The sequence below is a fragment of the Dermacentor andersoni genome, chromosome 11 (genome assembly GCF_023375885.2).
Source record: "Dermacentor andersoni chromosome 11, qqDerAnde1_hic_scaffold, whole genome shotgun sequence".
NCBI classification, from domain to species: domain Eukaryota; kingdom Metazoa; phylum Arthropoda; class Arachnida; order Ixodida; family Ixodidae; genus Dermacentor; species Dermacentor andersoni.
In genome coordinates, this window is record NC_092824.1 from 97,861,039 (window position 1) to 97,888,121 (window position 27,083).

The 27,083-nt window shown below is 48.7% G+C and overlaps 1 protein-coding gene across 2 annotated transcripts in view; it reads right to left on the reverse strand.

Moving 5' to 3' along the window:
• Nucleotides 1-192: 192 nt before the first annotated feature.
• The window catches only part of LOC126538976 (uncharacterized), a 121,948-nt gene continuing 95,057 nt past the window's right edge, over nucleotides 193-27,083 (reverse strand). For both annotated transcript variants that reach the window (XM_050185662.3, XM_055075200.2), the window contains exons 9-12: nucleotides 17,592-17,745; nucleotides 13,043-13,310; nucleotides 4,158-4,340; nucleotides 193-2,874 (exon numbers count right to left, since the gene is read on the reverse strand). In XM_050185662.3, coding sequence (XP_050041619.2) covers nucleotides 2,759-2,874; nucleotides 4,158-4,340; nucleotides 13,043-13,310; nucleotides 17,592-17,745 — 721 coding nt within the window. In that variant the 3' untranslated portion in view covers nucleotides 193-2,758. The remainder of the gene's footprint in view (nucleotides 2,875-4,157; nucleotides 4,341-13,042; nucleotides 13,311-17,591; nucleotides 17,746-27,083) is intronic.

Consider the following 27,083-nt stretch of genomic DNA (forward strand, 5'->3'; position numbering starts at 1 on the left):
CCGCAGGTGGGCGCTGATGTAGCAGCTTAAGGCGAACAGATTATTTTTATGAGTATGCATTTTCTCAGCAGTCTTTTTAAACACACAACTTGCTTCTTTTTAGATGGAACACGGAGCATTAGATGAATGATTTTATACTCCGCTGCTCAGAGCCGCTGATCGAGGTCGCAGCTGCGCATGCGCGGGGCTCGTACTTGGCAGCGTGACCCCAACAGGCGTTTATTCCAATTTCTAGACCGTCCCTCCACTCAACGCTTCACCTCGACCCTCGACTCAAGAAAGTAAAGCACCCTGGACCTTCCAAAAGTAGCGCCCATTGCCTCCAGCGCCTCCTAGTGTTGTCCAAGCGAAAATGGTTCAAAATACACGTGGCCGATGCGCCGAGTTGGATTATGCGGCCACGCGACTTTAACGACTTTAGCCAATCCGTAAGTTAAAGCCACATCATAGCCTTTCGCTCCTTTCCATTTCCGTTGGGTGAACAAGCGGGAGAGAGGCTGGCTTTCTTTTTTCGTTCCGTTTCAGTCTTGTCACTCGCCGCGCTGGCAACGTGTTGGCCGAGCGGCCAGCAACGGCACTTCGCAATGACGCGGGCCCGGTGCCGGACATGTGTGAATCAAGCGAAATCTATAAGTGCGCCCCGTTTGAGAACGGCGACCGGTACGCGCCAGGCGGTCGTGGTCTTCTAGCTGCTCTTGGACGATACCAGGGGGCGCGCCGAAGTTATCGTCCAATCGCGTAGCACGGCGGCAAGATCAAAGCCTTCCGGCATTTTTAGAAGATGCAGGAGGTTTTACGAGATAAGCAGGTTGTAGCGCCAACCCTCGACAGAAGTTGTCCTTGCGCTTCATCGACATTCCACGGCAGTTGTTGAAAAGTGTAGCGCCTTCTTCAGTCGAAAGGCAGAGCTGTGCTTCCCTCAGTGGAATGGAGGGACGAGCATCGAGTCGAGGGTCGTTCGAGAATTGTGGAGGTTAGAAAACTTCCACGCCTGAGCTTTTCGCGCGACATGACGTCATCTATAAATAATCTATACATTTAAAGTTGGGACGACGCCGACCCTTCACAGGTTCACTCCTTCCGCGAAGCGTGGTTTGCAGAGGGAGCGTCGGCCTTCGTTGATGACGACGTGTCACGAAACACTCAGGCACGTCCGTTGTCTAAGGCACGTCATTCTGACCCGACTGAGAGGGGGGCACACAAGCGTCCACATTGAGTGAGTCTTTGTGGTTTGGCAGCAAGGCTGGCTGTGCTCCTGTGATTGTTAAGTTAATTGGGCTCCCGTGGGTTAAATCACTTTACGCAATTAAACGCGAGTTTTGACATTAGTGTTAAGCGGGACGCGCAATAAAGGCTCTCAGCTGAAACATTTGGCTGATTCCTGCACCGACTTTTGTTATGGTAAAAAGCGATGTGCATCTGAAATACCTTGGCAGATGACTGCGCGCCATGCAACGCACTGAGTAGCAACGTGAGTTTGCCAAGTGGAAGAGAGTAAGGTAACACGACTACAGCTCGCCATATTCCCACCTGTGAGTCACGTCACAGTAATTTATGTGACACTGATTATGGTTAAACGGTATATGGACACTGAACTGATAAAAAAAAAACATAAACGATGCGAGGAGCTAGCTGCCTTGTGGGTTTGGTGAACGTAGTGCGTAAAAATATCTTGTAGTGCAGTCCCCTGTATAGGAATGGCGAAATAGAAATACCGGTCATTAAAGCACAGATGGAAGCCCTTGTCAAGTTTTTCGAACTAGACAACACTTCTAACGCAAGATAAGTATGGTTGGTTAAGAGCTGTTGCTCAACAGTTAGATAACATATATAATAAGAGCGCAAACGATATCCAGAAGAAGCTCACGATAAAAAGAACACAGACGCTAAAACCAGGATAGGTTCGAACATTCTGCGAATGCCATATGACATTAAACTACGATTCCGGCACTAATTTCGTTCTTTTATGCTCAACCACTAGCAATTGCCGAAACCGAAACCATATCTAGATTCAAGAGAGGCATCTTTGAAGTTTTGTGTCAGCCTCGCGTTCTACGCGGACTAAACTAGTAAGAGACCAGCACCTAATACTAGACCGTCTTACACACTGCAGGAATGAGTCAATTCCTGCGAGACTAAAGCTTTCGCAGTCATTCCCATGTTTCCAGATACCGAAATATACGCTATAGGGAACCAGTCCCCTCCTTCAAGAGCAGTTCGAGGCACACGAGACCACTACAATGTTCACTTCACAGAGGGTTGAGAGAGAGTTCACATTCGATGCACACGTAACAAACGTCCAGCACGCTGGAGTCAACGAACTGGCGTGTCATATCTTGCGACCTCCGGCCAAGCGATTGTTCTTTGGTGCGCGCACGACGACGCACAAAGGGGACCGAAAGAAAGATGCCACACATTTACACAAAAGCACAAAAACAAAGTTTCGAAGCAGCGTTGGCAGCAACATAGGCGTCGTAGGCAATGCACCAAACACCAGTTGCACTGTCTTTTCTTTTTTTTTTTTTCACTGGCTTCGGAGATGCCGACGGCCGGTCGTGCTGCAAGTGCGAGTGGTCGCTGCGTGGTCTTCGTGGCGACGTCTTGAAGACGTGCCGTGTAGAGCAGCACACGCGTTTCTGAGAATTTCTCATTCTCGTAGGTATACGTATTGGCAGTGTCGAGCTAGTCGTTGGCGCGAAGTTGGGGGACCTTTCTTGCTTGCGCCATGCACGCATGGTGTACACATCTCGCACATCTTTCAGCGCCTGGACTGCAGGTGCCGGCAAGGCCCGTTGAAAATCGAGTTGAACGCCGCGCTGCCAGCTGCTTGACGGCTGGTAGAGCCGTCCCTCGCATACCGCACGCTGCTTTCTCCTGCACGTTCGAGAGAGAGTAAAAATATTTATATATAAATATAATCATTATTCCTTACTTTGTTCGCACTTCTTCCCCTATCCTATTAACAATAAGTTCGATTTTCGAAATATGTTTTGAATGAGTTTAATGACCCAGAGAGAATTAAGCACGAAGGCTAAGCTGTAAACCAGGAATAAACCTATATAACGCCCCTAAATAGGTTACCACGTTGAGAGCGCAATTTCGTCCCATGATGGAAATCATTATTATTCTTGTGGATATTTCTTATCTGTAACACGACGTGCTTGGGTGCTTTCCTGCTGCAAACGTCGTGACAGTTAAGTACCGAACATGCATCGCTAGATAAAATAAATGTTCGCAGGAATGATTTAGATAATCAGAGTGCATGGACAAAAACTACACGCTAAAGGTTTGTCACGTACGTCGAATTAGTAGGCGAAGCTTACTGTATCTACAAAAACTAAAGCGGTGCATAAATATACGAACTACACACAGGTGGAACAATGAATAAGAACAAAATAGGGCTTTCTAATTGTACTCAAACGCGACTTAGTGATATTTATGTATATCAACAGCGTCGTGTTCCCGTATGCTTGCGCATGAGCCCAATAAAATGCTCTTTTATAAGCATACATCGCGCATGATTATGGTTATATTATACTATAGTACACCCTTCGCCTTTTTGTTCGGATTGTGCAGCAGCGAAAATACACAAAGGCAAGATAGATCGGCTCGATAACTCTGAAATCTCTCGGGAATGCTTTCCAGTATAAATACGGCAAGTCGAACGTTCAGTTTGAACTGCTGTCGCTTATACTTTGCTCCAGCGGAGCTGTTAATGCCTCTCTCCAATCGGCATTCGTCCACACATCCAAGTGATATATCGTTTATCTGTGGAAGTATTCGTTCCAGAAGAGATTCTCTAAAGCTGGAGAAAGCAGCGTGCGAATATTGCACTGTTGATGACGAACACAGACACTATTACCCCGCTCGCACGAGGCAGGTTCGACCGCGATAGAGTCCGTTCGGGATTGAATTTCTCATTCGCAATCGGCATTCTTCCGCAGCTTGCAAAAAAAGGGGGGCCACTCTCAATCGAGGTTTCGGTTGTGGTGGGGCCAGATTGCGATCGAAAGTGCCCGTGTGACGCCAATATTGCACACACGCACACACTAGCACGATCGCACTTGAAAGGTCTCGAACAACGCTGCACACGCCAAGTTTCGAACCACGTTCGCCGTGAAGTCAACTCTGGCGGGGCGCGCGCTAGTAGATCTTACTGGAAGACGAGTAGAGGATGTCGATGCTGGGCGTGTTGTACTCGTCGAGCTTGTTGCGGCGCCTGCGTTGCCAGACGCAGCCCCAGACGAGCAGAAGGACCACCTGGGCCATCAGGAACATGGAGCAGGCCACTATGAGACCGACCACGTTGATGCAGCTCGAACCGTCCGTGGGCAACATCACTGCGAACACAAAACAGAAGAAAAAAAGTTACGAACGCGTGTCATCAATCGATCACCGTTTTACGATGAATTAAGGAACGAGTTACGCAATTTGATACGCGGCCGCTTGACAAGGCATGACCATATATACACTCGAGGAGTTGATGAACGTCGTTAACCACAGGACTCGAGGAAGATGGAAGGAACGCAAGCACTAGCATGCAGCAGCCATAATGATTGTTTGTATGCGAATCAACGAACGGCGAACGGGCCATTAGTATATATATATATAGAACATTGATGTATAGCCAGAACTGCGGCCTTAATGACTCGCGCGTTTGCCCTTTCGCACTGACTCAATCACGTTTATTTGCCTCCTATACATTGCATAGTTTGGCTATTGGGAGGGCCAACAAACCCGTGGCTGGTAGAAGACAACCGCGGGAAACGCTCGCGCGAAGCAATACTTGGCGCGAGAACAAAAGTAGTGCACCGACGAAGTCTTCTTCCACGTTTAGGCGCTTCCCGTTCGGTGCACTGTGCACGATGCGGACCGACTAGTGTTACTCTACAGGCTCCTTGTACACAGGAACAAGAACATACAGGAACATACAGGAACAATACGACCAACCATAGCCTTAGTATGTACTAACTTTATGGGAAAGAAAGCTCTTTATTGAAAGAAAAAAGCAGACTGATCCGCCAGCGTATTTTCGCCTACATGCTACTTTGCAGTGAATGGGATAAAGGAGAAGAAATGCCCTAGAAGAAGATACGCAGAAGGAAAAAAAGGGAGATTGGGGGGAGTGGAGCTCAATTGTGATGTTATCGGCAGCAGAATAAGTGTCCGAGGCGACGAAAGTAGGTAACCTTGTTAAAGCTCGGCCGTTAATGCAAAGCAAATAAAAAAACGATCTTAATGAGGTCATAGTTTAGAGAACCCACCCATTGACTTAACAAGAAGTTCAGGAGCCAACTAAGGACCAACTAAATGCCAACTGGGCCAATGTCGTTCTCTGAGTTCTTTAGCGGCGCGTTTTGAATAAGCTGCCGTAGCTAGACTGTGGCGCCCTCGTCTGGCCGCCAGTGGAACCTGCACAGAGAGCTAAGCCTTTCTCTTTTCAGCCTACGGCCGATATCGGTTCCCCTCAGCGCCGCATACATCATCTGGAGCCCCATCATATGTCGCTGAAAAAATAATGCGAGGAAACGACCGTCCTTGACCGTGAGACAGTGAACTGACCTGCGGCCCTGCACGACCCATTCGGAGCAAGAAGGAATAAAGTGCTCAGTCAAAGGTGCACGAAAGGCCGAGAGACGGGGCGGGGGAAACGCAGCACTATAAGGCAAGCAAATGCACGGAAGTTGAGCATTAAAAATGGTCAGAGTAAAACCATTAGCTACAACCGAGGATACGGAGAGATGAACGCGGCCTTTCGACGCGGACACCGCGTGGCGCGCGGAGGATCACCAGCGTCTGGCCTCGCCGCCTCTTCCTCGAAAAAGCAATCTGTATGCAGATTCCCCGGCATCCGGAGATGAAGCACGCGGCGTATAAGAGAACGACGGGTAGTGGGTCGTCACGACCGAGCCCAAAAGACGAGTAAGGGGCGGGGGGGAGGGCGGGTTGAGGGGGGCGCAGAGACCCAGTGCGAGGCCTCAAAGGGTTGGTCGGTCAATTTGACCAGACTGACCGCATACCAAGCATGTGGACGGTAGAGGGGGGGGGGTGCGAGTGCCCTGCCCCGCGTAAGGTGGATCACTCGGTGCCTTCGCACTGTATACCGCGGTCAGTCTGGGACGGCGGTGCTTTACTGTCGAAAAAAGAAAGATCGAACACGATATTGCGGTCGCTCATATGACTGCGCGGAAAGATAGAGCCTATGATGTATTCATTTGAGTCTGACACTTACTTGCCCTTTCAAAATGGGTAATAGAGTTCGGTAGGAAAAGCAGATGCGAACGGCTTGCGTGTCAACGAACACTGGCAACGACCACGCACACAATTGAAAACAACTCTGCACGGTCAGCAGATCTGGTATCCGCTAAGTTTTGGTTCGCCATTTCTACAAGAGTTACGAGTTTGCTTCGATTGGAGCGTGGTATTCCGGCATTTCGTCTCATTGCCCTCTCTGGCTCTGACGTCAAATGTGATTATAATGATATTGATCTTTTCGTTTCGTTTGGTAGGCTTACATTTTCAAGACACGCCCTGTCAGCGTGATAGTCGATGCTTCGTATCGCAGCCGTGCAATACAGATGCAAATCGTTAATTACATCTACAACTCGATGTTTTGTTGAATACGATCGACCTGCAAAGTCACAAAGTCGTTTAAAGCCAGAAGGACGAGATTTAGGCGAATCTGCACACTAGCAATCATTCCCTTGCTGGCTGAACCATGTTAATTGTGGATTCGATACACTATAGTTGGATACAACTTAAGTCTGCAGTGAAGCCCCACCCACGCCCTCATGACCGCGAGCCACTGTTCCTCCGCGAGGCTGCAAATAATTCGTACTCCAAACTTTCCCTGTTACCTAAACAAAGCGGTGACCACAAAAATAAAATTGCAAGCGCGTAATCTTATAAGTTTTCACTTGTCTATTGTAGTAAAACGGTGAAAACGTAACTTACTGAACTGAAATAAAACGCTTTCTTCGCAATTATGAAGTTTCACTTCGGTTGACAGTAAAGCTTCATGAGAAAAACGGTGTCGGCAGTGAAATGAACTGTACCGCGGACTTTTAAATTTAAGAGTGAAATGCTCAGACTCCATACGCTTTGTCCATGTCTGTTGCACAGCTCATCGCTTCCGCGATGAAAAGACTCTTCAAGAACAGCAGACGCTCCGGCGGTATCGAGTACGACCACATTTTGAAAAGCCCCCATGATATGACGATTTTGTTTGCTTCTATGACTGGCTGGCGGAGTAACACAACCCCGCGCAGACCGTGTGCCTTGGTTGCCAACTGCAGTTTTTTTTTTTTTTTAAAGGTTGTATCCTACTATAGCGCCAAAGTTCCCCCTACTGACTTTTGCAGGAAACTATGCGGTTCGAACTTGGTGGACCAACTTGGTGCGCATCCTTCAAGCCTCTGCACCACCTTCGCGCAATTTTCCACCGCGAATATAACACCAGACAACAGCGACCAGTTTCGAGCCAAGATTGATCGAAGTATGGGGAAAAACAGCACAGGCGGCGATAGAGTCATGGAAATTTATGCGCGTCGTAAATTCTTTACTCGCGTGGTCTGGCCAGCCAAGGAGGATCAGTTCGCCCGTCGTTCTTTCTTCCTTTCTTTCTTCGTGTTCATACGACGAACGACCCGGTAACATAAGGACGAGAAACTACAACCTGTCCACTGAAAACCGCGTCGTTACGAGAAGGATGCAGCTTGCGCCAGCCAGTCACTTGACGAACCTGGCGAATACTTGAGATATTTCAGATATATGCTTTTTCGTGACTCACGAAGCAAGGTTGTCTGTCACGTGTTTGCACTCGATTATTCTGCCTGACGGACAAGGTAATCGTTTAGCCCGTATGATCAGGGAAGCGGCAGTCCGGTCCTTGTCAGACGTCGTCAATACTGCTTTTTTTTTCTCTCGCTCTGCTTTTCTTTACTGCTGCGGTTGTTGTTGTTGCTGTTGTTGATGCTCTTGGAGGCGGTGTTGATGCTGTTGAGCAATATGTGTCGATAAAGTTTCCAGGATAATGTGCCTTTCAGCCAGAGTGGTCCTACAGCCCTATGACTACTGCTACTATTGGCCGTTCTGGACTGATATAGGTTTCTTGAAGCCCCTGCACTAACAAATCAAACAAGTGCGGACCAACAAACAAAGCGCAGTCATGAAGATCTATGGCGGTAATATATTTGTATAAGCGTGGCCCAGGAACGTTTTGTGATGGAGAACAACTCGCGCAACAAGCGTTCAGTTGGCGCCTTCTTTATTTGTTTCTTTTTATTTTTTGTCGTTTCCTGTCTGTGTCCAGACTGGTTGCTCGTGAGCGAACCCTCTGCTCAGATCACTCGGCAAAGCTTTTAGTGAGGTAACGCTATTAAGAAGCTTCGCCCTTGCCAAGTGAGAAGGATAAAAATATCTGTTCGTTTGCTGATTTATTCATTCATTCTTTCATTCATTCATTCATTCATTCATTCATTCATTCATTCATTCGGACATTCAGCATTGTTGTCAGACTACTGGATTCCAAAAACTAATTCTTTTAGGGCTTTAGGCACACGCAGGTTTTCTTATTAGAAAACTTAGAGCGCAAGAAAGACATTGGATGTAGGAAAGGAACACACGCCACACGCAACGGTGCCCTTCCTTCGCGCTAAGTGTATTTCTCGCGCTCTAAGTTTTCTACTAATGCAATACCAACTAGCCCACCTATTCATCCTATTGCAGCTTTTCCGAACACACGTCAAGGTAACAGCTAGCTTCTGTGTGGTCTAATCCCTTCGCCAGACTTTCGCTACATATATACGTCAGAAAATATATTTTCCGCAGAATTTCACTACAAAGGCCGCGAGGTCATAGGTCTTCCTTGTGGGGCTGAATTTACAAGGCTTTACGTTCGTAAGTGGTATTTGCTATTGGCCGGCCACCTCCGCTCATGATATGCCCAACATCGGTATTGGCTGAAATGTGCTCTTACGAACAATTATGGCGTAAGAGATTTTCGTGAACACGGGCAGTTTTTCATTGGAACTTTTTCTCGTTGGTCGGTCGCCTTCACTGATGATATGTTCGCTGTGCACAATTGGGCCATTTTTTTGTTCTTGCGAACTTAACTAGCGCAAGAACATTTTTGAGAATGCGGGCCCTGATGTTATTCTTCACGTTGTTGGCATAAAACTCACCCCTAATTAGACTACCTATACATCACTCAGGTGGCCACTGCGCGTATAGTAGCCATTCAAGGATCAGGGCCCGTATTGGCACAAACGTTATTAAGCTAGGACTACTCGTCAGAGCAGGCGCCGACCAGCGGCAAAAAAGATCTTACGACACAAGGCTTCGTGAATTCGGCCCTAGAACGTCCTTACGTGCGAACGGCCATGTGAACTCTGACGATAAGTCGACACCAGCAACTTTAGTCCGCGCAGCGTTCGTTGCACGGTATACACGAGTGAGATGCAGCGCCGCTTTCGTGCTTGAAATCATCCACGTGAGCTCGCTCGTCTCCATGAATCTCCACGATTGTCCAGCGGGCCCGTATAACTGACTCATCACGATCCCTGCAAGCATTAACATTGGAACGGCCGCGTAAATTCGACCTCTTATCAGCCTGTACAAGCATGGGCTCGAACAGCATTGCATGGTGTGTGAGACGAAGCGCACACTCTAAGAACAGTTCACACCCTTTGGCGTGCCCCTTCTGCCACACAACGGTAATAGTCATCTGCCTTGATGCGTTTCCTTTCTTTAACGCTGCGAGCCCGGTACTTTCCAGTAACGAACGGCCTGCGCGTAATCAGCATGATAGCATTCCCGACAGGAAAGTAGCGAGCGCGGCGTTTTCATGAAAGGAAACGCATCAAGGCAGATGACTATTATTGTTGTGTGGCGGAAGGGGCGCGCCAAAGGGTGTAAACTGTTCTTAGAGCGCAGATTTCTTTTCCTGAAAACACCCGCTCGATCGCACGATTCTCGGCTATGTTGTGATTGGCCAGCGGTGATTAAACTACAACTCAGGACAAGCTTTTTGACTCAAGGTAAAACACACACAAAAGGAAGACACATAGAAGACAACACGGGCTACAACACAAATGGAAGACACATATATAGAAGACAACACAGCCCGTTTTGTCTTCTATGTGTTCTCCTTTTGTGTGTTGTCTTCTATGTGTCTTCTGTGTTGTCTTCTATGTGTCTTCCTTTATTTTTTTGGCAACACAAAATGAAGAGACATAGAAGACAACACCGCCCGTGTTGGCTTCTATTTGTCTGCCTTTTGTGCGTACTTTAACTTGCGGTAGAAAACGTGTCTTTTGGCAATCACCAACTAGGCCAACAAGCAGTTCTGTTGCTACCACTCAGGAGCCAGAACGTTATTACGCTCGAGCGGCCGTCCGAACTCGATCCTTCGATCAGGTGAATACGAGCTTTAGGTGGCACGGCACTGCATGCACCGTATGCAGCGACGCAGGGCGCACCGATTTCCTTCTCGAAGGAGCATCGTCGTGAACTCGCGCGTCTGTAATGGTTCCGGCGACGGGTCGCCAGAGGCGCAGCTCCATTTTCCGCCAGCGCGCAGTAAAGGCCACCCTCTCTGAGGAAGCAATTTGCCAAGTCGAGAGCGGTGACCGTAATGAAAGTTGCGCCCATCAATCAGCTGACCGCGCGGTTCCCAGGCTGCTCCTCGCGCGAGAGGGACAGGAGCTTAAGGGCTTGAGCCTGAAGAAGTTGGGGGGCGGGGGGTAACGCATATACGACCTGCGAAGCTGTCTTCCCCACTAGGACGCGTGAGACCGTAAGAAAGCGTAATTGCCGGACGACGATCGCGTGCGATAAAACTAACTACCGAACTTGACGGCCTTCCCTCTCCTTATTTTCGGAACCTAGTGCCAGAGAACACTAGCTCGTGGCAGCACGAAGAAAGAAAGAAAGAAAGAAAGAAAGAAAGAAAGAAACGCTTTTCGGTCCTGCTAGCAATGCTCGTAGCTGGCTTGATGGTCCGTTTGCTTTAACTAGAAATCACGGGGTTTAAACAAGGGCAGACGACATACGTTGGGGCTATGAATCGATTCCGATCACTAGCGGTTTTTAACGCGCGCGCAAGGGACGGTACGCGAGCGTTTAAGCATTCGGTCACCACTGGAATGCAGCGGAACGTCGCGGCTGCTGAGCCACATCGGGTGTGTCCAGAAGTACCGACAGAGAGCAAGGCAGGGAGCCAGTCCAATAACTAACGAAAGCGCAAGTTTCCAAGTTATTCTTCTTTTCAGGAATGCTCCTTAGGGTTAAAGTCCCGATCAGACGCTGCCAAAATTTATTACGTCATACAAAGCTGGCGCAGCAAGTACAAGAAGCTTTCTTTCTACCTTTCTTTCTTTTTTCTTCCTTTTATTTTCTTTTATTTAGCTTGCTAACCAAGACTCTGCTTACGATAAGAGCGACTCTTTAATCATTTAAGAAGTGTTTGTCGATCCATCTTAATTGAACACCCCTCTTTAGTGTGCCTCCAAGTTTACGATCAGGACCCCTCCCCCAACTTTGCCTCTCCCAGAAACCTCCAATTACCCTTGTCGTCGGTCAACCGAACCCACCCTGCGTCCAAAAAATTCGCTCCATCTCCGTCACTTTAAGAGGACTCGAGAAGCTAGGAATCTAGCTAGGTGGAGCTCGGCCTGTGATTACGACCATAGACTTTACCAAAAAAAAAAAAAAAAGAAAGAAAGAAAAAATACACCGGCGCTGCGATTGTATTGATACTATGGGAATGACAGGTTGTGCGTGAATATGTTTATGGTCATCGTGCTTGTGGCTCCAAACGTTCTTGTGCCATAATTTATTAATATTTGTCTTTCTAAATTTTGAAGCAATCAACTTTCTAAACACGGAGAGATGGTTAGTCTCTGCCAACATGCTTTAGTCTCTGCGAATGATTGCATCTATAACGCAATATTTAAGATTAAGAAATTTTAATGTCGTAAAGATCTCTAAAGCCAGAACGCGAAGTTCCCTATCACTCCAATAGATTTGTTCCAGTTCTTGCCAGCAAAGAAGAAAGTTGGCTTTTGCTGCTCTGATGACAGCTTAGAGTCCAAGCAGTGCAACACATTTAGAAGACGTCTCTGGGACTTGACGCAACCTCGCGTCAACAAGAAGAAAGTTAGGTAAATCACATACTATTATAGCTGCATTTTAACACTGTGTGCGCGATCCTACGAAAAACATAACACAGCTTACATTGAGCGCATAAGAAGGCTTTACTACGTTTCTCTTGCGCGAAAACGACTTTTCTGTCGGGTTACCAACCACTCTACTCTGCCTACTAATGTCTATATTTTGCCATTAGTGGTTCAGCCGCCATATTGTTTGGACAGCAAAGTCGCCCGCATCGTTTCTGACGTCGATGCTGTCTTCGCGAAGCTGTCTTTTCTTTTTCTTTTTTTCTACCGGCTTCGCCAGAATTGAAATGAGACTTAAGATGGCTGCTATCTGGTTAGCTGTCTATTTAGTCTCACACGGCAAATATTGGGACACGGCCCATGCCGGTCGAATCACCATACTTGGTAACTTCTGTACCCACTAGCACCTAGACATCCCTCTCGAAATTTCTGTTGAAAACTCTTGTGAATATGCAACGGACTCCGAGCTTAGGCGGCGTTCGCAGTCCAATCTGGGAGGCCATAGTTAGACAGTGACCTCCGAGATCGCAGTGACACCGCCGTCGGGATCTCGGAGGACACGGTTGTACGGCGAGCCGGAAACAGGTTTGTTCGATTCAGAAAAAGGTGCACGGCACCACAAACGAAAAGGTACAGGGGGTGCCAGCCTGCACCCACTCGCTGCAAGGTTCAAGGGTGCAGTGCACCGCGGCGGCACCTTGCCTTGCACCCCGTTCATTCGAGCACGGGGGTGCAGGGTGCACTGCTGCACCTCGGGGATTCGAGGGCCTAGGTGCAGTGCACCGTGAGCAGGTGCAGAAGGTGCAGAGAAACTTGGCTGAATCGAATAGATCTAACGTCGCCCGTTGTAAAACCGTCGCACTCACTGGTGTCCTTCGAGGAACCGTCCGCTCCGTTCTCGCCGTCCCTCTGCTGCGACCTGGCGAAGCCGAATTTGTCGGTGATGTGGATGGTCTGCACGACGACCAGTTCGTCGTCTTCGTCGTCGCCGGCGGCCGGCGATGACGATCGGCGAGGCCGACGCCACACCCCGTTCTCGCCCGGGGCGCCCTGCTCGGTCCAACGGCGCCGCCGGCGACCGAAGGAGTCCACTTCGCGGCCGTAGGGAGTCTGACTTTTCTCCGAACACCGGGCCTGCGGCGGGAAGGAAACCAATGCAAATGTGATGACATCAGGCGTGACGCACACAGCAGGGAATGTTTGGTGATTGACTGATTCATTACAATACAACATCATACACCACAATGCAATACAATAACATACGATACCATACAACGGCATGTTATTTGCATCAATATTCTGACAGAACCAATGTTCAGTAGATATCTGCGTAAGCATACGTCAGCATATCATGTTATTTGTAGCACACACACACACACACACACACACACACACACATATATATATATATATATATATATATATATATATATATATATATATATATATATATATATATAATGTACATGCTCATTGTTTTCACAATAGTTTTCATTAAATGTACCTAGTGACACTCAGTGTCACAGTGTGCCAGTACACGACCAGAAACTGACAAACTGCAAAGTGTAGCGAAGAGAGAGAGAGAAAAAGAGATGTCGCTTTGGAAAGATAGAGAGATCGCAGTTCTGTGAACTGCATCCATTAGAGCCCCTAAAGCAGAATAATTTGGTATAATGCTTTTTAGCTTACATGAATTGATTACGATGTTTACAAGGGTTTTGCAAAAGTCCTCACATATTACTGGTCGCTTTAGGTGTGTAATTAGATGCAATTAGATGCAGTTTACAGAATTATAACATCGTTTTTAATTGCTGTGTTAGAGAGCTGTAAACTTCTAGTTCCTTCTTTTTTCTTTTTTGAATCTTGCACTGTACAAGAATATTTATTTAAGGAGTTGGTAGCCTAAATAAGACATTTAATTCCTACAGTCACTAGATTAAAACTGTTCCTCCCTTTTAAATGCAGCAATCTTCAACAATTTCGGTGTAGTGGTTGCAGAGAAAGATATTTCTCCATTCTCATGTTTTCTTTTTCTGTTTTTGAATCTCGCACTATACAAGAATATTTATTTAAGGAGTTGGTCACCTACATAAGATGTCCGAGTCCTACAGTCACTAGATTAAAACTTTTTTTTTCCTTTTAAATGAAACGAACCACAACAATTTCGGTGCAGTAATTGCAGAGAAAAAAAAATTCCGTTTTCATGTTGTTGTTCTTTTGAGAGAGAGAGAGAGAGAGAGAGAGAGAGAGAGAGAGAGAGAGAGAGAGAGAGAGAGAGAGAGAGAGAGAGGAGCGTATACGAGCGAAAGCTTCCTCTTAAGCCGGTTTCACGCCCGCAATGCTCAACCAACTCGCCCCACTAGTTGTGTTTTCCAAAGCATGGCTAGGGCTGTGAGGAATGTCGTAGCGGAGGGCTAACTCTGGATTAATTTTCACCGCCTGTGGTTCTTGCGCGTGCCAGTCCACCGGGACGTTGGGCGTAATATTAGCGAAAGTAGCAGCTGACCAATGGCAAACAGCCCTTACGTACCAAAAAGAAATCATGAATTGAGTCTCTCATTGTCCATCTATGCCAACGCGTGCAACTCCCAGTTCGATCACGGAAGCTCTGTCTGACACGCGCCCCCGTTCTTGGGCATGAACGGCAGCAAGTGGTGAACGGCTTCCAACTATACAGTATATATTAAGTCCCGTCTGTCTGTCTATGACGTTTCACTTCAGCTTGCTGTCATTAAATCTACGCTCCGAATACTCTGATTCAGACAATGATGAACGTGCATGGAGTCACACATTACACACGGGCAACCTTCGGTGTATTTCATAATAGGAAGTCGAGGGGAGAAATTGGACCAGCGCGTCGCGCAGGGGGCGAGTGGAAAGCAGGACGAATCAACTAAATTTGCATCCGTGGGCTTCGCGCGGTAATTTCTCGAGGCACGCATCTTCTGGAGCAGTGGGGCCGGGATTGAACTCTTCATCGGAGAGACTGGCCTCATTCCTAGAAGCTTGCGGACCATCAGCTCTACATTCGGCGAGTCCAAGCGTGCTGCTCACGAAGGTCGAAACGAAAAGTGGCCGAGTGTTCCAACGTATACGTGGTACAACCCAAGTGCGAGGCCCAACTGAGGCAACAATGAAAAACGTTTCCATTGTCCTTTGCATTCTTGCCGAGGCAGTGCCATACACTTCGCATACTGCGACCTTTCAAGGTATGTATATACATCTGCCTGACCCGTTCCGCACGGTAGCATGCGGCAATGTCATCTAGCCGCGGTGACCTTGGTATGACATCGCGCGGCGTCACTTCCTGCCACGGAGCGTTGCCCAAAGCCACGGACGACGATGCGCTGCGCAATGCGTATTACCGGGAGGTCCGCTGCGCTTGCAGAGCGGCGTGGTCCTTGTTAGCGGCGGGAGAACCAGTTTCGTCTCGTGCATACGCTTACATACACGACGAGTGCGACGAGAGCCGGGATGCGCTCGCCTTAGTATGCCACTTTTGAAAAGGCACGCGCGGACAAGGCAGCGCGGTTTTCCCATTGTGCGCCGAACTTGACCTGCATCGCCCGCGGCTTGAAACAATGTCTTCCGTCCTAATGCACCGCCGGCCGAGGCATCAGCGGTCGCGGCTGTGCTTTTAGAATGTGTAGCGGGTCAGAGCACGTCCGGAGACATTTAGAATGAGAATGAGGAGGGGAGAGGGGGGGGGGGGGGCGATTGACAGCGGAAGACAATACTGACAATAACGGTAATAAAGCGAGCACAACGGCTTCCTGGAACGCCCAGAAGAAGAAGAGGCCTTTTGTTCGCGAGCGCGCTCTTAAGCTTCAACGTAAGCCGGCATTATGAAAAGTTCAAAAGGACGCGCGCGCGCCTGCGAAATGTACGGCGGAACGAGCGAAATCGCGAACACGTGTACATGCGCGGATGATGTAGTCGGTAGGCGGTGCGAAGCGCGCAAGCGACTAAGGTAGAACTGGGAACTCAGCAGACGTGTCATCACGAAAATTGGTTTTGACGACATGTCTATATTACAACAGCTGCCGCGAACAAGGCTCTTCCGACCCGTGTCGGACATCTACATAACCATACGCTTTGTACATGCAATACGTCTTTACTCTCTGCCGCAAAGGCTGGGGATCTGACACAGACAAACTGGCGAAAGAACTCTTCCGCGATGCTTTCAACATGCTTGTTTTCAACAGCGTCTCGAGTATCGACACCATTATGAAACAATAGCACCGCCTCGGACAAGACAAGAGCCCAGAGGCACCTCGTAGTCTTTCTTGTAGTGACTGGTCGCTTCAGCGTATGTCGATCGTATCGTAATAATATGTTTTCAAAAGACTGCTTCCAAAACAGATAGAGGTTCGCTTGAACGTGGAGACTTGACTATACCGACAGTGGTCGAGCAAGAAATTACTCATATAGAGCCAACGTTTCGACGAAGACGTCTGTTCATCACGTGATGTGCAGCGCAAACGGGGCACACAAGGCAATAGAGGATACACAGACATGTATAGTCGTCTTCTCTGTCGTCTTGCGTACCCCGCCTGTTGTATACACATCAAGTAATGCAGTACCAACAAGCCCATCAGTCTGACCTCTTGTCGGAACGTTGGCTATAGGGCCATCTCGAACATGATGGAAATTTGGACTGATCTAATCGATATGAAGAATGTCAAAGCAGGGCTAAAACACATGTCACGTCACGTGTCTCACGTGTTCCCTTCATACACGTGTTTCGCTCTGCTTTACAACTAGCCCACCTTGAACTCGCGTGCGTCCTTGCTGACGTAAGCGACTGTACATATAGGACTAATGTTTATGTGAACGCGAGTCTTAATGCCACAAAACATTTCGGCGCTTGCGGCCGTTTACGACTCTGCTCTGAGTAACTTGGTTCAGGTTTCGCTGCGCAAAGCAGGACCTAGCTGTTTTCTATCCAGTTATAATTTTATCTGACGAACAGCTGAACATTGTAAAATGGCAATCACACAGAAAAAAAAGAACACACACACACAGGTACGATGTTTCCTGCCCAGCGCACGAATTTCAATTTTGAACATAATAAAACAAGAGCGCGTGGATTGTTTCGGTTCTTAAAGTTGGCAGATGGCCCTGTGGTGCGCCCCACATGTGACTTGCTCGTGTCCTGGACTCCTTGCCGTATGCGGTGCTCAAGTGCTCTTTCTAACTCAAACGCATTCCAACTTGAAAGACTTGGCTATGAAGAAAGAGAAAAGAGAAGCGAGCAAACTGGAAACGAGAATCGTTATTTTTTATCTCGTTCACGTGTTCGCCCCCCTTTCAACGCCGAGTCTTTGAAGCTGTACATTTGCCAACCACGCAGGCCAAGACGAGCCCTGCTCAAGCGATTTCCTTTCGCTGCGTTCGCCGCTCCGATTTGCTCACCGCTTCGCAGGTAGGTAGGCAGGGTGTCACCAGCGCCTTGAACTGGACAATCTCGGAGGTTGGGAACTTGAAGGCGTCGAAGGGCGCGTGCAGGACCTTGCCGTCGTCGTTGACCTTGTGCAGCGGACCCATAATGGTGCGGTCGGTGGGACATCTGGGAAAATAAAACAGAAGATAAAAAAGACTCGCTCAGTCGTTCTGCTGCGACAAAGCTATTTTGTCTCGAAGAGCCCGAAAACTAGGAAAGCTTGAACCAGAAACTGGGAGAACTGCGAGTTGCAACAGCCATACAACGGACACATCTTTATCGGAAACTGGCCGAGTCTTTTACGTGGCGCTGTGCCTTGAATAGTGCAGCAAGCAGGTCAAGGACGAAATATGAAGCAAGTATGCAATCATCATCATCAGCCTATTTTTTTATGTCCCACTGCAGGACGAGGCCTCTCCCAGCGATCCCCATTTACCCATATCTTGCGCTAGCTGATTCTAGCTTGCGCGTGCGAGTTGCGCCATTTCATCGCCTCAACTAATTTTCTGCAGCCCTCGACTGCGCTTCCCCATACATGTACAATACAAGCACATACATTAAGAACACGCAAATCAAAGTGAGCAAGAACCCACAAATTTTATTTAATAACGAGTGATTCGGATTAATGCATGCCACGTGTAGGTGACGTGGGTTCACTGGAAATGACAGCGTGAGAGAATGACACATCACGCGTAAGGACTCTGTTCGGTGTTCACGTGTTGACTTGTGAATTACACATTTTCTTTTTCTTTTGACTAGCGCGATCCTCTTCCTGGCGGTGCTGCTGTGGTGAATATTGCAGCATGTTGTTAATTGTATCAGTTGGCTTAATTTGTAGCGAAAGAAAGAAAAATAAGTAAAAATAATGAAATTCTGGCGTTTAACGACCATAATCTGCACACTGGCCTATCAGGTACACCGTAGTGGAGGATTCCGGCTTAATTTTGACCAGCTATGGACGTTCTTTCATGCCGCCATCGTCGGACACTATGTGGAAATTGCATAGACCAATGAACAAGTCCATAGGAAGGCAAGGAGGTCGAAAAGACGTCTATAGAAAATATGCGCTGTCTACAGATCGTCTATAGACATTCTAAATTATTTTTCTATTTGGACAATATTCTAGCAATGCCAACTAGCCATGGCGTCTCTTGTAATTTAGCTCAGGTTCACCTGCAGCTGACATTTGAAGCGCACGGTTCCGTGCGCGAAAATATTACGGCGTGCCCATTCTGATGAGAGGAGCAGTGAAACAACTGAATATAAAAAGAAAAAGAAAGGCACTAAAAACAAAGAAAAGAAGGCGCCCACCCACCCACACACACACACACGCAGATTAACAGAGAAAGACACGACGGCCAAGACAATGCTGAGGAAGAAGGAAGAAAACGTTCGCTCATTTCCTGCATCTCGGCGGCGTGGAATTACGTCCTCTTCGGCAAATTTTCTCGAGACGAGTCTCATCTGGCATGCGCGCGCGCCGCAAACACGCTCCACTTCCGGCATAAAAAAAAAAGGAAGGCTAATATACAGCGTTGTGTACGATTTGTTCGTGCCATGGAGCTTCACACAGCCACCAGGGGGAACTGTGGCGCTAGTGTCTACGGCAGCTGCAAACAGGGCGGTTCAGTCAGCATGGGTATGATCGCGTGATGACGGGTTGTGCATGGATTTGCTTAAACTCCGTCCTTCTGGCTTTACTTCGTGACTTTGCAAACTGGTCACATTCAAGAAATTACTGCGCTTTTATTAAATCAGCGTCGCTAAAACTGTCTGTCGAAGGCATTCGAACACAGTACCTCTAGCACGACATTGAAACCATAACGCCACGGTCGCACGGACATACGGAACCACTGCAATTAGCAGGGATTCTGCGTGTTTGCAGAGTATTATTGCCTTCTGCATTTAAAGAATGAGGTACAGAGTGCTTTGAAAGTTAGGCCAATGAAGGCAGCTAATGGGTAATAAACGAAGCCACAAGAGCATCTGAAGTCTCAAGTACGAATATCAGACAAATCCGTGCACTACCCGTCCTTCCCATGGTGGCTGAACGATTGTAGAGCCACAGCTCCCTCTTGTAATTATTGCATGAAACTCTGTGATTCGTGCCTCCTCTTCCGCCCTCGTTTCATCCCCGAGCTGTTTTCTTTCACTTGCTTCTACATAATTGACCACGCAGAACTCGCGACCTTACAGTGTTGCATCAAGTCAGCACGTCAGTGTTACATTGTTTCGGAGACACGCTGAACCAGAATTGCGTGTGGCCGTCTCCCTCGGGCCGCATCTGAGAACTTTTCGTTCGTGAGAATTCTCGGCCGGCAAGTTTGGCCTGTGCCTGTACTTACGAGTCCCTCTCGCGTGCAGAAGAAAAGTTGATGAGAGAAGCGCTCTTAGAAGAAAAAGAGGCGCTTGTCTCGCGAATTTTTTTCCTCAGTATTTAGTGCGTTCCGATCCACAGGAATTCGTTCCAACCTGCCCGCCTTACGATGCTATACTGCGTTGCAAATACAGACTTCGAGCTTATAGCGGCAGGATGAGGTTAGAAAATTCGCGTAAATACTGGTTGTTAGCAGTTAAACAGGACAGTAGCCATTCAAGCTTCGCTTACGCCTTGCAAACGTTTTAGTCCACTTCACCGGTATGACGGTTATAGCGCTAAACAACGCCCTTACAACTTAATAGAGGCGGCACCTACTCTACAACAGCGGAAGTCGCGTCAAGCACCACTGCGTAACGGTGTGGGTAGGTATGGTTAACTGGTATAAGCCAAGGGGGCATGGTACAGGGAACAGCAGGCTTCCGGCTATCCGCGCCGGAGCATCCGAGCTAGCTGACAGGGCACGCGCGCATAAATTCAGTTCTTTCCGGCCTACTGCGTGCCGCCGCACGTTTTTACGCCCGCACGACCGTGTCGGGAGAAGAGTACAGCGCCGCTGCATACAACGACGTCTTAACAGCGGAACACCCATAACAACCGCGGCAACAACAATTGCGCACGCACCCCGGGACGAGCTGAAGCCGTCTGCTAGCCGCGCCGGCACGCACACAGTGCAGACCTTCGCCGGGCTGCCCTGCCGTGCAGTGTTGTCGGGGCGGCGGTGCGTGACTGGTGCTCGGATGGAACAGCGTCGCGTCTTGGACAAGCGCCTACGTTGAATATCGGTCGGAGCTGAAAGCCCCGTGCACTCGTCGAAGAACTCACCAGTGCACTCGAATGTCACGCCTGGCGCATTACATTCGAGTACGCGAGCGAGTGACATTCGAGTGCCCTGCCCATCAACGGCGCCGTCTGGCCGCCGTTCTCTACACCAGACGACGCGTGGGAACGGATGTGCGCGCTGTGACGTACAATGCGCATTGGCGACAGCGCAGAAGATCTTACCGCAAGCGGAAAAACGTCACTATGTCCGTTGGCATGCTGAGACGGAACGGCAGTCTAATAAGTGTTGTTTACTTAGTTGGTTCAACGTGTCTGGTAGAGGAACTAGTGCGCCAGAAACTAGCCCGAGAGAAATTAGACGGGGAAAAGCGCGAACCAGTGTTCGTTGCGCGGTTGTCCGTACATGTTGTCGTTTCTGGGGCCGTAGTTCCTTCTCAGAATCGAAAACAGAATTACAGTATTGGCGTAGTGGACCGTTTAAGGTAAGTTTGATAGTGGCGATGTCACCGTATACGAGTTCTGCAGACCCGGAATCATAAAGTAATTACAAGCGATTAAAGAATTGTCCACAATCACTCGAATTAATGCCATGCAAAACAGTGGTATAGCTGGCGCCGCCTGACGACAGCGATGATAGTCACGATGATGATGAGGAAACTACGAAAACAACGATGAATGTGATGGCGAAAGCGATGATAATGGTAGAACGAACGAGAGGCGATGGTGGCACGACGGCGACACGACTGCGGTGGCAACGACGAAGACAGCACGTTGACGGCAAAAGGATTCACGCATCGCGCGGTCTCAGGGTGAAACGTTGAGCGGGCTAAAATAATGTTTTTTTTTTCACTTCGTGCGACTTGTCCGGCTAAGGGAACAAGAAGGTGGTTTAAAAGCACGAACGTGATGTCGGTAACAAAGGGAACAGGATAACTAGATGGCCCATACAGCTTGTATCACTGTGAACTGTTAGCGGGTGCATCATTTTCATGGTGGCAGTCTATACGAAGGGATAAAAATGCAAAATCGTCCCTTTATACGCGCGTTTCTAGCGATTGGCCGAGCCAAGTCGCAGCTTACAGCGTACTGCACGGTACTGCGGGAATGGCAGCCCCACTCCGAGAGGAGGAAGAGAGACCGGAGATTACAGCTTCCGAGACTCGCGGCGTGCTGAAAAGGCGGCGGATGGGCTGATGGTGACCCGCACGCAGCGCGGGGCTACGGAGGCAGTCGGCGTCCGTCTCTCACTCTCGCCATCTTCCAGGCTTTCTCAGAACTGTTCCTCCTCTCTTATTATTATTATTCGTTTGAGAGAGAGAGAGAGAGAACGTACGCCGGCAGAAGACGCCGCAGCACGCCGTGCTCGGGTCAGTTCGACTGGGTGACTGGGTCGCTCGCCGTGGCTCTTCCTTTGCCTCGGTCGAAGAGCAAAACAGCACCGCTGCATCATCGGTCTCGAAGCGCGCCGCTGCCCGCCCCTTCGTAAGAGTGAACCCATCGAACCAGTTTTTTTTTTTCCTCACCTGCTTATACTTTTCGGAAACTCGTTATCTGCGCTCAGCGAGCGAGACCGTCGCATCCTTCCTCGCAGCGATACGTTATAGAACGGACAACAACGCGAGGATGAGGGTCCGGTCCCTTCGAAGCTTGCATCCATTCCAGACCGCGTTGCTGTTGCTGCAACGTGTTCTGTACTGCCGCAGGTATTGGCTTGTCGACATTTCCTTATCTTCACTTTTTTTCTTCTTCCGAGTAGTCTCGCATTGGTGAGGCTATACATTCTCTTCTTTTGATATTGTCATTCTTTTTACGGGTAAGGATCGGTTTACAGGATTGATAGCCTGCGCGAACATGGTAGTTGTGCGTTTACCTGTTTCTGGCACAGAGAGCGCCAACGTGGCTATCGGTTTGTCATTTAAGCAGAACAAAATGAAGCGCATCACGCCCTGCATGTGCTTAGTTTACAAGTTACAGCGCCGGTGATGACAAACAGCGTGATTTGAAAGGGGTTTTTTTTCTTCTCTCCAAGGTACGACACACTCACACGAAAGAGTCAGCCTTGAACAGAAGATGTAGATCAAAGGTAGTACTTTAATATTTATAAGGACGAATGGGTCAGCTGGGGCATCTAATCTAATTCATGCGTGTGCGGTACGGACGACTGAAATAAACAGCAATCACGAATAATCCGAATCTGCATTAACAAAGCTTTTGCTTCAGAAGTTTTTTTTCTTTTGCGATTGGCAGCCTACCTTTGCTAATAATATGCGCAGCATTAGGAATGACAGCAAGGTGCACTTACAAGAAATCCTGGCGTGAGAGCTTTTTGTGAATACGGAACCAGATGACTGACTCTCTACGAGCATGTTCCATAGGGTGGATAGTTCCGCGTTATCGTCCAACAAGCGCCGCCATCTTAATACAGTCAGTGACAACCACGCACACAGAGTAAGAAGGTCGAGTGAGAATATCCTACACTTGCTAACAACCTGAGCCCGCATTCGCAAACAGTTATTACGCTAGAATTGTCTGCAAGAGAACATTCCAGCCAGTTATGACGCTGGAGCATAATACTAGCCAAAGCGGCCAGCTAACGCGCTTACGAACGAAAAGCTTTAATGAATCCGACCTCCGGACAAGCTACATTTTAAGCTTAAGCAGAAACAACACTGAATCAACCAGAAAAACATCAGGTGTTCAAGCCTCCCGAATTCTTGGAATCATCAGCCAACCAAGCTATAGCGCTCAAGTAGCATGGAAACGCAGAATGCTAACCCCACTGCCTAACTTCTAGCCTCTATAGCCCCAACCAGGAGCTTTATACGACACTCTCGGTGCGTGCTGAAGCAAGGCTTCCTGCTTTCCTCATATAGGAAGGTGCTTTCGCTCAGGCATTCTCTCAACGGCGTCACGCTCCTCACAGGAAAGGAAAATGGCCGCTGCATTTACTATACCGGAAGTCTGTATGTGCCTGAACATATGAGGAGGGTGCGGCACCAACAGAACCCCACTCGAGCGCAGGGTACGGCGACAGGAAGAGCACGCAAGAAGAAAACGAGCGTGTGTTCGCGCGCGGCAGGCTAATACCCGTGCGAACATTTCGAAGCACGCGTTCGCCGTGTCGGCAATCCGCTTTTCTGTGCAGCAGCCGCGGTGGGGCTGTGTGTGCGGTCCACTCGGGAAGGCGAAAGCTTTTACAAGTGCGCCAACTCGTCACCACTCCGGTCCTTCTTCAAGGGACACCAAAGAGTAAAGTCAGTTAGGTTGTGTTAGTAAGTTTTGCTTCTGCAATATGCACAGCGGTCATTGTTACCGCGAAAGCAATGCTCGGTAAGGCAGAGAATACGCAAACAACGATGGACTGGTGGCGAAGCCGCCCTCAAGCTTCCGCACCGGCACGCCATGACGTCATGAATTTTGACAGCGTCTGCTGGGAATCTAGTTAATTGCTTATCGGTACGGGAACAATACGTCACATCCCAGCAATAAATCAAAGGCAGAACTAAGCAAGTTCCGACAACTTTCCTGTGAGAAAAAGGGTTCAAATATGCGAAAATATACATTGCAATTCGTGACGTTACAGTGAAGTGCACAAGCGATGATGCTTCTGCGCGAAATTACTTAAAGGCAAGCTTCGCCTTCATTTCATTCTATGACAGTCATTGTTTTCACGGCAGATTATCTTGAATACCATTTTGAAAAGGTGCTTTTGCGCGTATAAACTGATCTAGCATTGCCCGTTGGTGCCCCTTTAAGTTTACAGTTTCGGCTACTGTCATGAGAAATCTAAAGATAGCCTAAATATCCTGCTTGACTACTTCACGACCGAGTGGTGCGCCGTCTTGAATCGTCCACCTTAGGGATTATATTCACAGTTCACAAGCTTAATATTAGGTGGACCGCATCTTTAACAACCGGAACCGATACAGAGGCTCAAACATCCAACTTCTGGCTTGCCATACTCTTTCTGCAAGATGTAAAGACGCATTCGTCGAGCTATCTGCGTTAATGGCTCATTTTATCGAGCCCGCGAATTCTTGTGTTCCATATTTTTACGCCGAGCACACTTCAAAGGTCTAATTTCTCAATTAGTGCTCCTGTTCCTATTGGGATCGGCGATAGTGCTATTGAAAAGGTTTCCATGCTGGAGACTATACTCTCCTGAGCGTAAGAGTAAGCTCAGTCAGGGCCCCAACTGCACACAATTAGCTCTCGATGCCGTTTTAACTGCGTTCCGCGCGCGATCATCGCTAACAGCAGAACGGTGCGCAAACCCAGCCGGTCGCCTCCCGTTTCAAACAGCGAGTGTTCGTTCCAAAGCAAAGGGAGCCGGCAATGGTGGCTCCTCGAGAACGGTAACGAGACCCTACCCCCCTATAAAGGGCCCAAATTTCGCTCGCCCCTTCTTGGGCGACTGTATACGGCGACGGTGAAGAACGACCCGAAAGGAAGGGACAAGATTTCGCCCGAAGTTCGCCGCTATGTAATTTGCCTTTCTCTCTCTCTCTCTCCCGCCTCGGCCTGACCGCGACGCGCGCTGTGTAATTAGCGCCGCCCCGCGATGCGCTGCACCGCACCCCTCTCATTCGCGGATCGCCTCGCCTTAAGCGGCGAGGATTAGCTCGTTTCCCACCGTGGGCTTCTCTGCATGCGACTTTCTTTCCTCTCGTCTCGACCTGGTCTTCCGTTCGTCGCCTAACTGAAGAGGCCAGACGCAAACTTGCTCAGTACGCGAGCGCAGACCAGACTAGCAGTGCACACGCTTAGAAGGACAGCAATTATTAACACTACATCACTTTAGACAAGTGAAATGTTCTTCAAAGACTCTGGTTGCGTTATTCACTTGACGGAAAAGGTTGGTTAGCAGTAGAGAAAACGATGGGGAAACTCCTCCCTTCTTGTATTCCGCGCCCTAACCGTGGCGCATTTGCGTCAATGTGACGTCATGGATTATTAATGGCGATGTTGTGACATCACGAATCCCGCCTCTTTAATTACGTGCCCAAAAGCACGAAGGCGTTACGTCACTCTGACGCAACGGATTATCGTCAGTGTGACGTTACACTGAATTAATTTTTACCGTCGGCATGACGTCCCGAAGGCGAAGCTCTTGCATCTCGAATAGCAGCCGCAGAAGCGCGGATACGAAAAACCTGCTAAGTTAACTTTTTGGTCCATTTAGAATACAATGTAAATCTTGTCTGTCCAAATTCATGAATTCACGTGGAGTTAGTGCGGAAACTTCAATGTGGTGTCGCCACCAGTACTTCGCTCTTGCGTCTTTTCGTGCCTTCGCGCCCAGTAAGATGGGTGTTCCAGAATCGCAACACCCCATTACATGCATTACAATTACCCATTACATTACAGTGCATTTCAATTCTCCCAAAGTCGTAACGTACCAATCAAGATTAACTTAATATTCCCCTTTAGCATAACTTTAGGCTAGTCTAGCTTGAAAATTATAGGAAAAGAAAAGAGAACTCCAGAAATACCACCTAATGGTGGGCGCCTAGCGATCCTTAGGAAGCGCAGTAACCATGAAAGCCACAACAGAACTGTTGCAGTTCCTGAAGAGAACCGTCGAGTGTAACCGTCTGTGACGAAATAATGAGCATTCCAGTTCTTGTGCGTCTCCAGCGAACTTTATCTCTGTCCTATCTGGCCCCTATCTTTGTCTTCTCGCATTTTCTCCTCCTTCCCCGGTGTAGGGTAGACACCACGGGCTCAGACCTGGTTAAACAAACTCCTTGTCTTTAATTCAACACCCCTCTTTCCACTTCGTGCTATATTTAAGTATTTTTTTTAATTGCCTGCCGTATCCATCCCGTTATACACGCTCTGGCGGGACAAATACGGACGCTAGCAAATGACCTGAAAGAAGACTGATCGCTGGTTGTACCGGGGAGGAACCTCTCTCACCACAACCTAATGCGCCCGCCCCGCCTTTCCCATTTCGTATCGTCCAGGCGTCGCCGACCCCGCTGTCGGCGACAGAGTGCATCCCCGCTGCGCTCGCGCTGCTATACGACGTATAGTCAGGTTTGGTCGGCAAGCAAAGAAGTAAAGACGAAAGTGAACGGCGCTTCTGCGAGGAGCAGGAAAATCACCCATTAGCTCTGCAAGTGGATAATGCCCCGTAGCCCCACTTCCGGACGCATTAGCACCGACCATACACTGGGTCGCCGCTATATCTGCACTGACCATCAGTGAAAATGGCCCCGCAATGGCCCCTAACCAGCACTTTTGGTGCCGGCGCCGCCCCTGCATGCATCTATGAGCGGCCATAATCGCTCGCGCGCACTTG